The 14,431-nt window shown below is 43.5% G+C and overlaps 1 protein-coding gene across 2 annotated transcripts in view; it reads left to right on the forward strand.

Annotated features, from left to right (window-relative positions):
• The window catches only part of SPATS2 (spermatogenesis associated serine rich 2), a 32,341-nt gene that overhangs the window by 3,328 nt on the left and 14,582 nt on the right, over window positions 1-14,431 (forward strand). For both annotated transcript variants that reach the window (XM_064498538.1, XM_064498539.1), the window contains exons 2-4: window positions 4,071-4,161; window positions 5,451-5,767; window positions 14,310-14,389. In XM_064498538.1, the coding sequence (XP_064354608.1) occupies window positions 5,743-5,767; window positions 14,310-14,389 (105 nt within the window). In that variant the 5' untranslated portion in view covers window positions 4,071-4,161; window positions 5,451-5,742. The remainder of the gene's footprint in view (window positions 1-4,070; window positions 4,162-5,450; window positions 5,768-14,309; window positions 14,390-14,431) is intronic.

The following is a 14,431-nucleotide window of genomic DNA, read 5'->3' on the forward strand; positions in this document are numbered from 1 at the left end:
TTGTTCTTAATTGCATTTTCAAGCCTTGTTTTGGGATATCAGACTTGGAGGTTAGCTATAGTCAAAGAAAAAGCTGAGGGGGGGAAAAAGGCTTCTGGTAGGACTACAGTAAAGCTGTCCTTCCTCCCCTCTTTAAGTTGGGGGAGATGGAGATAAGTTTTCACCACTTAAAGTGAGGCAATGAGAGGTAGCATCCTCTGTATTTGCCATTATTTTTCCTTCTTTCTTTTCAAAAGCTCATGATTTTTAGATACTTTGGTAAAAAGTAAAATTTAACCAAAAGGATGTGCTTTTGTCCTCTTAGATATGAAACGATTTGTCGCAAGTCCCTGGGACTGTCTTTCAGATCGGAAAGCTGGCACGTGCAATCTAAAAGTAGTAGTAATGTGTGCAAAATTGCACAGGACGAACCTGCGCTGACATCGTTTTGTTATAGTAGGGCTGGTTAGGAAGGATAACAGGCTTTCGGGAAGCTTTGAGACCTCTGGATGCACGGAGGGATGACTGGAAGACAAAGCGAGATCTCTGCATCAGGCTTTCGGATTGCGTTGATGATATGTGTAAAGCGCTAGACATCTTGTTGGAAATTCCCAGTGCCTGTTTGTTTTGAAATTGAGTGTAGAAAACACAGTGTGATCGGGAAGCTGTAGCCCCCTTGTGAAGAAAACAAAAAATGGTGGTGTGGTGTTGTATACCGTGTACGTACACACGAACACACCGTGTGGGGTTTTGTAGCATCCTCACAATAGCTACAGGAATGTTTTGCAATGTGAAATACTTATTTTTACTTCTTTGTGCTGCAAAACGATACACAATTGGCCTGTAAGAGGTACATGTTTGAGAATAGCTAATGCTCAGTCGTGCTCTGCATAATGCATTTGGTGAAAGAACAATAAATGTGTGGATTTAAACAGAATATAGACAGCTAATTATCTCCAAAGTTAAATGTTCAGTTCATTCTTGCTGAAAATAACTAAACTGAGGAAATACGGGCGGGGGGGAGTAATACTATGAAACTACTGATCTTTCAGTCCTGAAATGGTTCTTTTGTATTGTACAGTTTTACGATCCTTTATCCAGTCGCGTGAAAGGAGTGGTCTGGGGCAAAGAAAGAGGCTGCTCTGTGTGAACAGGGGTTTCGGTGCAGGCATTGATACTGGACTTTCCCAGACCTGTGTTGGAAAACCAGGCAGGCTGCTCTCCGCTCCCCCTTCCCCGCGTGCACGATCCGCGGCCCTGTGCGTTAACTGTTCATTGCTCGGTGCAAGGAGCTTCTGAAAACCGATTGTGTCGATTTAAAAAAAAGAAAAATCAGTTACAGTCAGGCTTCTTGTGCTGCACTACTGTTGTACGGTGTGTCCTGTCCCTTTCTGGCACGGGATAATAAAGCCGACTGACTTGCGTCGAAACACTTGGCCTGCTGTGTTTGGTGGGGGACAGGAGCCACTGGGGCTCGCGACCCCATCAGCCGATTTCTGACCGATTTCAGGTCGAAAAAGTTAGTTCTTCAAACACAAACCGTTGAGGCCTGTATTGCGCATGAGATGTCAACAGTCTTATTTTGGTCTGCTATAACTTAGTAGGTATTTGCGTAAAAAACAAGTATTAAGGCTTCGGCTCCCGTCCTGCCCTCCGGGCCCTGGCGGAGGTCCGTGAGAAAGCCGGTCGCGCCGGCGCGGCGGGGAAGCGCTGCGGGTGCACGTGCAAAACCGACAGAAACTTTTGGGTGTTTAGCGTGTTCCTGTGTGTAGTGGACATCTGACACCGACTTCTCTAAATGTGGCTTGAGGAAAGATGAAACACGCTACTGAATTTCTAGCGTAATAGTCACTTTTTTTTTTTTTTTTCCTTTTTTGGGCACCGTATAAAACCGAGGTGAATTCTTGCATGAGCACGTTACAGAGAAGGGTCCCAGCGCGGCGGGTAGACACCTCTGTCCTGAGGTCCTGGAGCCTTGGAAGCAGGATTTCTGTTTGAGAATGATTATAAATTGCAAATAGAGCGATTTATTCCAGCGAAACGCTGTTGTGTGTACTCAGAGAGACTCATCTTACGTGCTTGATCAACAAGATTAAAATAGCTTGGTGAGGGACTGCTTAACTCAAAAGCCAATTAGCCAGATGCTCCTGTACGGCGTGAATTAAGCTTAAGCTGGGGTGAGGTGGAGGCCGGGGACAGCCTGCTCCGCCGCTTGCCTGAAATCCCAAAGCGACGGTGGTAAAAATCCTCCCGAGGAGCAGGCGTCTTCGGTAGAACTCCAGATTTCACAGTAAAAGCATCTTCTGTACACTAATAGAAAATCCGGACAAAATTCTCACCGTTCATCTTACTTCCCTTCAAATAGGGCACCATCAAGTTCTCCAAGTTTACTGAAATACCAGTCTAGAGCGTTTTCTGGGCTATTCTTACTCTGTGGGTTGGTGATTTTAAAGTCACTTCTTTTTTTGACTTGGTGCCTGTAAAATTTTGGGTATGTTTTCCTCCTTTCTTAAATAGAATATGCTGATATTTGCACATTTAACAGAAATATGCATTTCCAGTGTAACTCAAAAAAATTTATGTTGTCAACTGAACAACAGCAGCTCTGGGAAGAGGTCAGTCGCTGAGTCAGTGATGGGAAGGAGCTGGGTTTCTGGGGATTTTGTTGTTCCTGCATCGATTCTATTTTAATTCTAATATTTTAATCCTGCGGATAGGTTTCTTAACATTTTTGTACTGATTCTTTCTTAGCTTTATTGCTTCTAGTGAAGTATATGGTACATTATATAAGACTTATATTGCCCTTATCTGAAAGAGCTCACCATCTAGAGCAAGTTTATTTCATTTATTTGAACTTGCCCTAACCTTTGCTATTTTACTAGTGCTGGAGTTTCCATTTCTATTGTTTTAAAAAAAAAAAGGTTTTTTTTACAGCCCTCTTGCACTGATCTGTTTAAGGTTTTTGTCTAATGCTCATGCTGCAATTTTCACCTGATTTGCCCTGAGAAGGATCCCTAGTTAAATGGAGGTCACACAACTTTCTGAACCTGTATCCTAACAAGCTGGAGCTGCTTTTGACTCTCTGGCTCTACATTTTTATCGGAGGAGATACCAGGTGAAATTGCAGTATTAATTCCATTATCAAAGGGTCAGGACTTGCCGTTACATACTGATCAGCTGTATCGGTGGTTATTTTTCTTCAGTCCGCTGTCTTATCACTTCTGTGCATGTCAGATTTAGAGCCTGGCTTGCCAAAGAGTGATTCAGAACTCTTTGTATGTTGTTTGTTTTTCCCCTAAGACTTAATTACTCTTTCTCTCTTTCGAAGTTGGCAGAAGTGCATTTCATGGCTGATAAGGTTTAGTATTTTTGAAGCATTTTGAGATTTTCTGATAACTTCTTTTCTGGCAACTTTTGTTTTTTTACATATCATTTCTAAACTTCATCTGAGTGAGGTGTTCTTTTAATTATTTACTTTTTAAGGATTCACATCCAGAGACAATTTTTAAGCACGCCTTTGTCGCACAAATTAAGTTCGAGACAACTCGGGGAGTCCGTAAGCAGAACTCCTGGCGATGCCGCTGCGGGTTTTTGTTAGTACCGGCATATTTCCGTGCTCCTTCTGGATTAAAGAATGGTTTTCTTTATTTAAAAAGGAAATGAAACACAAGACGTTAAGGCACTTTTTTTTTTTTTTTCACCTCTGGATGATACACACTGGCGGTGCTCAGTATCACAGGTCAGCGCACGAGCGCTTTCCTTCTCCCACACCGCACGGGCGTTATCTTGAAATCACAGGACGCGTTTGGAGGTTTCCCATACCGTGCACTCGTGTGGCCTCCAGTGCGTTTCCTGGTCAGAGGCATAAAAGCAGCCAGGCGGGAAGTGAAACTTGTGTGCGATCGTACAAAGCGAAGCACATCTGCCGCGCTCGCGCTGCCGGCAGAGCCCCGTGCGAGCGCCGGCAGCCTGGAAAAGCGGAGCCGCGGCTCTGCTGTCTCCTGGAAGCATCATCCTTCGCTAAATTCCCTGGCTTCTGTGGAAATCCTGGGTGCTTTTGAACAGAAATTCCAACACCACGGTTTTTTTAGGTGCTGTAACAAACGAAGGCGTTTAATTCCGTGAGCGGAGGGCGGCGAGACAGGAGTTTGTAGCTACCTCTCATTTCGGGACTATTTACAGGTAAAGAATCCTTTTGCAGTCTTTTAAAGGCGGCGAGTATTAACTCGTTCTCGGCTCTCAAAGCTGTCTCGTGCTTAAGGTTATTGGGATCACCGGTTAGAAATAAGTTTTGAACTCCCGTGCAGCTAGGAGAGGAAAACTCTGATAATAGGAAATGTCTATTTTTAAGTCAAAATACACTTGTTAGGATCCCGTTGATGAGCCCCTGGGCAGTGTCACTCCTTCTTGTATCACATCAGTGTTGCTGCGTTCCTCAGGCTCGTAAACCAAACCCGGGAACGTCGCTGGAAAAAAATCCTGAGCAGGGTGGGGGGAGTTGGGCTTCTAATTATTTGTCAAGCAAATTGGATGTGCGTTTCTTTCTACGCGTGTATGAGTGTATGGGTTTCACTAGGATGTACATAGAGTCCAAACACTTACCAAATTATTTTTGTGCATCTTTAGTTATGCTCATTTTACATATTGAAATGGCATTTTTTGTGCGTTTTTCACACTTCATTACAAATACGACTTTGAAGCAAGGGTCAGATCCCTCCTTGGAGTGGGAGCACTTTGCTGTGGCAGGGAGGTCTCTATTGTTTCCTTACATTGTGCATCCTGTTGTTCTTTGTTTAACCTGTCATCCTGTTTGATGTGGCGCCTGCCATCCCCGCTCGCGCTGCCTGCTTGAAGCAGAAACACAGCGAGCACAAGGAAAATACATATATGTAATGCCACAGGAGAGCTGTGCCTATAGCAGTCTTTGTGGGGGAGGTTTGTGTCTCATCCTCTGCTGAAACAAAGAGAAAACATTTAAAAATTGTATGCTCTTAGGTGTTGGCAGCAAAGTGAATTTTATTTTCTCTAGGATGCTCCTCATGTGAACACATGAGAGATCTGAGAGCTCACACTGTAATAAATACTGTCATCCAGTGTAGGAACCACGCTCTTGGTCCACTGTGTATAATGGCTCTTACGTTAGTGAACGCTGGTATTTGTTTAAATGGTTTTTTTATGATGGGTTATAAACCTTCCTTCTCCTAATGCTTGCATGCTTAAGTTAGAACATCTTAGGAGTGCCTCGGTGGCTTTGAATTAAGCCTGTTGAAACTACAAATTCTTTAGGGATCTTGTTGCTTTATATTTAATATTGCTTTTTCTGGCTAGTTGTTTTGCAATGCCTTTAAACAAAATGCGAATTTTAAGCATGAGCAAGTAGACTTTGATAAGCTGCGAGACTTAGTGTATGCCTTTGGCCAGTACAGCAGCAATCTTTTTATTTCCTTTCTCTTTCTTTTTTTCTTCTTTAGAACTGGAAAAGGCCAATACCAACTGCTGCAGTCAGGCTTCGTGACAAGAAGTTGCTTTCCAGAGGAAGAAGCTGTAGTGCTCTGCCGGCTTGTCAGCAGAATCCTGACAACTCCAGACCCTGTTTGCCCTCACAGCTGGGATTTTGCCATCCCAAAACAGATATTTGCCGTTTCCTGCGTTGATACAAGACGGTGTGTGAATTACAACTGCCAGCTACGTTATTCAGGGGCGAGGACTCTCTTTTATTTCCCCCCCCCCCGTATAGCTGGGCATTAGAGCAAACGTGCTGAGATGTCTAAAAAGCAAAATCCAAAAGGTAAGATGCATGTGAATGTGATACAATCAAATGTCAATAAGCAACATTATTGATTCCAAAGTTATCAATTAAGAAAAGGGTTAATTGCTTTTGCTATACTCCTTGCGAGGTTGCTCGTGTCACTTGGCAGCTCACTGTCACTGTCTTAGTGAAATTGTATAACTGTTGGGTTTTGTAACGTTTTTAGTAGCATTTCAATCGTCTAACTTGATGGTTCTGATTTCCATAAGTTCCTGTATATTACGAATTTTGCATCTCTTTCACAGTTGGACTTCTGGGGAAAAAAACCAATTTTTAGTAGTTGAGTTGTTAGAGGTAAACTCATTTTTTCCTGGGATCACCAGTGGTATTAATGCAAGCCTTTCCCTCTCTGGGCATGGCCCGTGTGAATTTGAGAGGTGTTTGGGTCCCTCATGGGCTCGACTCTACCGAAACTTAGAAGTTAAGCTTTTCACCAAGACAGTCCTTTTCTGCCTTCTGCCTCAGAACGCCCTATGGGTTCTGGAGTTTTAACGCAGGGTTTTAGTGCAAGGTTTCTGCCTTTGGTTTGCTCAGATTCGAGTTAAGAAACAGGCCGCTGAAGCAAGGCTGGATGGCTCAAGCCATGTCCCCACCTCTTGGAGAGGCAATTCAAACTAGACTAATTTAAATCCTTTTCCTTTAAGACAGGTACAATGAAAAACAAGCCTGAGTTAGCGGGAAGCTTGTTCCCTTGCTTTGTCTTCAAATACACAGTATTGTTTTCCTTTTTTCTGCCATCACATGTTAAGCGTTCGGTGGCAAAGCTATTCTTGCATTAAGGAGCTTATTTCAGTGAGAGATCTTATTCGCTGCATGCAAAACATTAATTCCAAAGTGTGTGTGTGCTGGTGGGGAAGAGGGGGATTGGCAGCTATGGTTTTCTTTTTTTATTTGAACGGACTACTAATTAATAATTTAACACGAATGGATTTGACAATCCATGCCCTCTACCTAAAGAGAAGAGCTTTTGTTCTCTGTAGATTTTTTTTTCCCTTCCTAGCAGCTTTGGTGTAGAAATGGTGTCTACCTGAGGGGTCCAGCTTTCCTTTGACAGCTAAATCCATACATGATTCGAAGCAATTAGCAACACTTATGGAGATCATTGTATACTATAATTTTCAAATGATTTTTAAAAGGCTGTATTTATGTCTCTGTTTGGGAGCCTGAATACTCAGTCATTAAGAAATTGACCCCGTGTGCTGCTGTAAGCCTAGCTGTGCAGCCTGTCACTGCATAAATGTAGAGAGAAAAATGCCTCTTGGAGCCGCAGAAAAGAATTACTGTGGTTAGAGAGAGAAACTGCAAGAGAAATTCTGTAGGAGAAACATGAAAAGCTGTTACTCTGAGGGAATGCTGGGCTTTGGCGTTTGCCAAGCGAGGAAGCCAGCACGATTGCTGCTCTCAGCGTCGTTCAGAATAGACTGTCCTATGGAGAAGCTGTTGGGAAGTGCTGGCGTGTATTGAGTTCCTGAAGAAAGGTAAAAGGATTGTGGGCACAAACATTTGACACCAAACAGGAATGCAGAGTAAACCCTGATTCGTTCTGCTGCTCGGGGACATAAAATACGCCCTGCTTTATGGAGCAGCCTCGCCCCAGGCTTTGCAGCCGCGGTGTGGAGGTAAAGGGAAGGTGGGAGTTAAAGCCGTAGATTCCTCTGCTTGTGCCCTGTCCTGTTTGGGCTGTGACTGCATTTTCAATTATTACTTTTCTGCTGTTTAGAATCTTAACATAGGCAACAAACATTTCCCGGTGCTTTGCAAAGGAATGCACCGTGGCCAGGTAAGGAGCACCTTTTCAGTTTCTTCATCTTCCAAAAGAAGAACAAAACCCCTTTACAGTGCAACAAAGGGTCAGTGAGAAGTATTGAAAGATATGTAATGAGAGAGACCTATTTTTAATAATGCAGCAGTTTTGAAACCGAATCAGAAGTCCACCTGTTTCTTGTTCTTAGAAGTGCCACAGAACAGAGTGAACATCTGAACTATTTGTTTGGAAGGATATTTTTAAGTCTTTTGAAAATGTATATGCAAAGTTTTAGCACAGAATCATGTTGTACTCCTGAACATTACTGTTATATATAACTTTTTACTTAAAAGGTATATGCTGAGGAGAAAAAGGTTAAATCTCTAAACCAGTCATATAATCATCCCCGTTCAAAATCAAAATGCATCCATCAAAATGTGGGACCATATCCAGGTTATACGGAATGCTTCATTTGAGCTTTCGTGTATTCTAGAAGGAATATTTTAGAAATTCAAAGGAAGGATGGTCTCAATGGTGCCAGATCTCTAAATATATGTTTTTCCATAGTCTAGTAGTTTTGTTGATTTACTGCTTTGGTTATGCCCCCCGCCCCCGAAATAATAAGCGCGTGTACTCCCTCTCATCAGCTATTCTGGTTCAATTAATTGGTTTGAGCGAAAGCCGCCGCCAGGTTCAGAACGACCGGTGACCCCGAGATGCAGAGCAATCACGTAAGCCTTGTTTCCAGCAGACATCACCCACGTTTTCAGGCATGCCAAATCCTGAATAAAACAGCACTTGGGCTTCTACATGTTTGGCTACGTCAGGGAGCTGTTTCGGCTGACAGCGAACTGTCCTACACAGATTCGGCAAAGGGGTAGAGGCCTTGGGCGTAAGTCACTGGAAGGGAGGACTACAGCTAGGGCAGTGTTACGCAGCAGGGAACCTGCACACAGGAATATTTATAAAAGCCCCAAATGTGAGAAAAATTTCAATCTAAGCTCATACTTTGTTTAACAACACATCAATCAAGTAGAAGATACCGCTCTGCAAGAAAACAGGCTTTACCGATTGTGTTTGCAAGCTGTTTTTTCGGTTTATATGTTCAGATCGCTCTTTGGTCGACTGCAAACTGGGCGATTGCTGAATTGCACTGCAGCTCAAAGCTTGCTGTGTTGAAAAGGAACAAAGCAAAATACTGTGCCTGTATGTTCTTGATACGTCAGGTTTTGGCTTGTGAGTAAACACGTATATGATATGAAGGGAGAACATGTAGATGATGTCAGAAATTGGTGTGTGCTTCAGCTGTATCACTGCTTCAGTGTGTTGAATGTGAATAACTTTTTAAGGAAAAATACTCTGAAAATGTGCAGATTTAATTTAATTTTTCATTTCTTATGTGTAGATGGAAACCAGATAGGGGAAAGACAATGTCCTGCAGTTTAAATTGCCTTAATGACTTTCTTTTTCACTTTGCTGCCTTAGCTCCACTGAAAGCTATCCCTGATTGTCTTGCTTGGCTGCTTGTGTATTCAGAGAAAAGGCAGTGCTCAGGTTAAAACTGCCAGCTGTGACAATTGCCTGTAAATTGTAGAGTGCCTGCTCCTGCTAAACCAAATCAGCGATAACGGGAGGAGTAATTAGGCAGAAACACTTACAAAGCAGGTCTATCTCCTGGAAAGCAGAACGTGTGTTTAGGAGAACTGGGTTAATACTATTTCCCTGTCTTTGTGGCAGAAATACCCAGTTTTAACAGCATAACTTTTGGCACACTTTAGTTGACTTGTAAAGACTTTTTTAATTTTCCCTCACTTTATTTTTTTTCTTCCAGGCTCCCAAATGAAATGGCCTTATGCCGAAAAGGCAGGCCACTTTCACACAAAAACTAACTTTTCCATTGCCATACAACAGCCCTCGAACTTCTGTGGGAGATCAGATATCTGGAAGGTTTAATTCACTCACCTCAGAAAGAATTCTTTGAATTGCAAGTCCATCTGTTGCCTGCATAGTCGTATTCTATCTATAAAACAATAAGTTTCTTCTTAATTAAAATCTAATGAACTGGTAACTTTCATATAGCGGGTTTTGACTGAAAAGGCTGTATTTATATTGCATGCTTGGACCCTTGAAATCTATTTGAGAAAATAAGCAAGAAAGCAGTATTTCTTGGCTAGACAAAATTTTTATATGCAGCTGCCATCCTCTTGGCCTATCTTTGCATACAATAAGATCACAGTGGTGTCTTTGGGGCATTAAAATAGTTTCCACAACAGCTGATTGAGGTACCAAGCCCTGATTTTGTATGTGCCCAAGCAGCAAGCATGGACTTGAGCATGGACAGAAATTGCACAAGTATAGTTTATTAACCAGATGGTCCTGCTCACAGTGCTTGGTAGTTTTGGGGGGAGGAGGAGGGCATAGACAGGTATGTGCTAGTGATGTGCTTCCTCCTGGATCATGAGGCTGCTGTTTAGGAGCAAAGTCCTGCAGGCAACCTTGATTTTATTTATTTTTTTCTGTCTTGTCTCTGCAAAGCATGATGTAATTTCTAATTGATAGATGCTAGTATACTTTTAATCTTGGTAAGCTAAGTTATTTAAATGTGTCTGTGCAGTTTTATTCTGTTATCAGTGAAATGTTGTGCTGACAGCAGAGAATCTAGGAATATTGATTCTAATCCCAGTTTAGTTTTTATTCACTTGCAAATTCATGGGGAGAGCACTTAGTACTGGTACCTCTGCCTGTTAGCAAGAACTATGCTTACTTGAAAAAATAGCAGTATATGTTGAAATAATTCCTAAGGAAAAGCACAGTGCATTAGAAGTGTAAAATGCAATCTGTGTTTAAGAACTTGTGCTGATCTGCTTCCGTGAAGTGCAATGCCTAGAGGTCTAGGAGCAGTGAAATCACGAAAGCTTCCACAAATGCAAGCTTTTATGTAGCACTTTTGCTAGAAAAACTGATTTTTAACCATATTTTTCGTACTTCAGTGTGATGGTATTACTGTAAGTACAGACTGATAGAATAATGATATTCTAGCTACTTTACCTCGTCCTAGGAAGATACATTAATTCCTGTCCAGGCACCTCTGCAGTATTGGATGCGGCCGTCTAGTTATTCCTGCAATGTAGAAACAGGTGAAGATAGTTGTAATTAGAACAAATTTGAGATGCTCTTAGTGGGCAATGAGGTGGCATTTCTTTAAGAGCTTTTTATTTCATATTAGCTGAGGTTTTCTGTGCTATCCCTGGGAGAGTCAAAGTAGTTACCGTTGACCTGAAAAGCCACAGAGTCTATAAATGTTTCACAGTTTAACTGAATCTTTATTGCATTGAATTTTAAGTATATATGCTGTCCAATTCCCCAAAGTCATTTGCTTGCCGGTGTCCTGACTGGGCCAGGAAGAAGCATCTGGCGATCATTTGGAGGGTGGTTTCAGACCTGTGACAACAAAGAAATTGGAGACCATTGCTCCTTTTGTGCTTGGCTAATTGGAATAGCCTGTGTTATGGCTATATTTAAGCTGAGCTCTTTTGGGTGTTGCGTATGGTCAGACTGTGTCGTTAAGGCCCGTGTTGATGGAAGGGGATGCGGGTCCCTGGAGCTCAGCGTCCCGGCGGTGCGCCCGGCCCTTTCCCGCGGGATGCGGGTGAGCGCGTGGCTGTTTGCCCTCTTAGCCATCCCGGGTCTGACTTTCGTAGGCTGTTTTATCTTGCAGGCTCTTCATGAGCAAGAACATGGGTGTGGTGTTGATGCCATGCTGGGTGAATTTACAAACCGCGTGTATACCATCTCACCGCATGCAGCTGTACCTTGTCTGACAGTTTGTCTTCTGTAAAGCTGTTTAGACGAAAGTCCGTACCGTTGCCAAGCTGTTGCTTTGGCTGCTGGAGCTTTTCCTTCTTTTATGTGTCCTCTTCTGAAAAGACTGCGCTCTGAGACGCTGCTGTTTGTGGACAGAATGCGTTCTGTTTTTTTTATTAAGACTTCCCAAGTTTGAACGTGCCTGTTAGTTGCATAAATACCGTGTTATCTAAGGATTTCAGCAGTAGTTACTGATGATGCTGAATAGACAATTAGAGGCTTTAAAGCCACGAGCATCCCGCGAAATGCTTGCGGAGAGTCGCCAAGGCCGGTCATCTCTTGTGCTGCGGCCAGTTGTAGTTTGAGAGCGCGGTTTGCAATGAATGGCTGTCGCAGCGCAGCCCGTGCAGCTGCCCGCCGCTGCCCAAATAGCTGGCCAGGAGTCAAATTGGCTCGACTTGGGGAAAACTAGTGGCTCCTGTTTCAGCATTCTTTAGGTGTTGAATGTAAAGATGTGTTTTCTTTTGTGTTTCCTAGGAAGTAGAACAGGCATTTTTTAGGTCTATAGTCTTAATTCTCAGACAACATGACCATTTTGGTAGGGTGGATTCCTTCTGGTATCTTCAGTGTTTGTGTTTAAGAGAACCTGTATTAATCAGTCCAATAAATAGCATTAAAACACAAGTAAATGATTTGTGATGAATGGTTTGTTACTACCTCATTTTTCCGGAGGAAATGGTTATGAACGGAGAAGCAATTAAGGCTGTTGACATTGTCTCTGGAGTTTATCGCGTTGAATCAACAGGACAGCACTGCGTGGTGTTTGTTTTAATGCAACAGAGATCAACTCGAGTTAGTATCTACATGACTCGTCATGTTGTTTATGCATGGTCAGAGCTCTGGCTCTGGAATGGCGCTTTCCTTTTCCTGCAAGGATGTTAATTCCCAAAAGTCATGAAGTCATTGGTGGGAGTCAGGATGCTGTCCAGGAGGACACACGTGCTTTAAATTCTGTCCCTTCTTGCAAATACCCGCTATCACAGGAGACCTGAGTGCCAGTAGCCCTTTTAATGATGCCTGGGAATGCTCGTGGGCAATATCAAATGTATGCTGCGTAGCACTGGAAGTTGCTTTTGCATAATTCTTGCATGCTAAACAATTTAACACGAGGAGGACTTGGACCATGGAAAAGCAACTGGAAGCGGGAGAGGCAGCTGCAAGTGAGGTGCAGAAAAGCTCAGTCCCCTGCAAGAGCAAGTGCAAATAGAGCTGTGGGAAAGGGATGGGACCGAGCGGCTGAAAACGTGCTCTGGAGGGGAGCTGAACTTCATCTTCCCGGGCACCTGGGTCCTTGGCGGCTGCTCTGCAATGAGGATTTTGAAAAAACAAGTTGCTAATTCTCCCTCAGTGATGGGAGTCTGAAAGCCATTTACAAGATTAAAGACTAGGAAGTTGGTAGCTCTGGCTTCCGCGAGCTTTGGAAACTTGCGAAAATCTCGCTCATGGGGCTGAAACGGGTGAGGATGGAGCGAGGAAGGATTTAACCGCTCATCTGTAGCCTCAATAAGAGGCTGACCTTTCCATCATGCTCACAATTCTGTCACTGTATTTGGAGGCATCTCGGTTTAAATGCTACATCAATGTCTGAGAACTCTGGAAGTCAATGGTGTGTCTCGAAACCGGGTATGAGTTATTTAGAGGAGGTGAGGGGAAGAACGTGAATCAGCAGCTCGGAGTGTCAGCCGGACTCCAGCAGAAAGGGCAGGGACGGCCCGCGCCTCCCTCTCCGCGCGGGGCACGCCTCGCTCGCGGGAAGTGCCGCTCCCCCCCAGACAGCCCCAAAGGCTCCCGAGGGAGACGAGCCTTTGCTTTTGTGCGTGTTTGGGGAGTTCCTGAAAAGGCATTAGTGAGTCAGGAGAGAAGTCGAGGGTGCTAGAGAGTGCTTAAAACCTCTAGGGTCCTTCAGTTGGCTGCTGTGGAGGGACCTGTATTCTGTCTGAGATCAAATGTGGCTAAAACACAGGTTTGAAATACGCCCTGTCATAATGAAACACATCTATAAACCGCTTTATCCCTTTTCTTTAGCAAACCTGATACTTAGGCTGTTCAGACCTTTGGCAACAAAATCAAGTGCAAATTTATGATAGCAGCCATTCGTAAGGATCTCCAAGTAAAATGGTAGAGCCTGCACGTTTACGTAACCTCTGCTTGCTAGCAAGCAGCAGACTATTGGTGATGACTGTCTCAATTATGGGTCTCTTTTGGAAAATAAGCCTTACCTTGGAGATCAGGGCTGGCAGGGAGCGCAAGCTGCTGAATCTCCAAACCCATTTGTCAGACCACTTGCCGTTTGCATCTCCAGGTGGAGGAAACTGTTAACCGCACTGCCCCAGGCCAGTGCCGAGGGTATTGTTAACTCTTTTTTACTGGGCTCAGTGAAAGTGTGTTTAGCCTAAGATTAATACAGAAATATGAGAGCTGCACTGGACTGCTTCAGTTTTCTTCATTACTTCATTTCTTCATTACCAACCCTGTTGGTGCTTAAATTTGTTGGCTTGCAGTTTTGATCCGCACCACTCTGGTTTGTTTGTTTGTTTGTTTAAACTGGCCCAGAGCTGAGGAATGATTCAGAATTGCACTGACTTGAAGGGCTCGGAAACACGTTATAGCTAGCTACAAATGCAGTCAAGGGCAAACCAAGTTCAACTGCGATTGCTTCATAGTGCCCTAGTCCGTTAAACAGAACCTACTCCTCAAACAAGGTTGGGATATCATATGTTTTACTCTCACCAGCTAATAACCCTCTGTTAGCCGTATGGTGGAATTAGCCAGCCAACACTGTAGGCTTGCAGGAGTTCAGTATTCTCCATAGCATGGTAACGAGTCAGAGCTGACCTCTTACTTCACGTCTTTCTAAATGTCTCTTCGTGTCTGTTATTCAGAAGAGTACCTCCCTCTCGTTTGTCTTCGCAGATCCGTCTGGGTTTATTTTTGATGTGCAGTCCAATACTGTGATGGCCCAAGGAGGAACCTTTGAAAACATGAAGGAGAAGGTAAATGTGTCTTCTGAGACTTTAACTCACCACACGCCGTGG

Source organism: Dromaius novaehollandiae, chromosome 28 (genome assembly GCF_036370855.1).
Source record: "Dromaius novaehollandiae isolate bDroNov1 chromosome 28, bDroNov1.hap1, whole genome shotgun sequence".
Classification (NCBI taxonomy): domain Eukaryota; kingdom Metazoa; phylum Chordata; class Aves; order Casuariiformes; family Dromaiidae; genus Dromaius; species Dromaius novaehollandiae.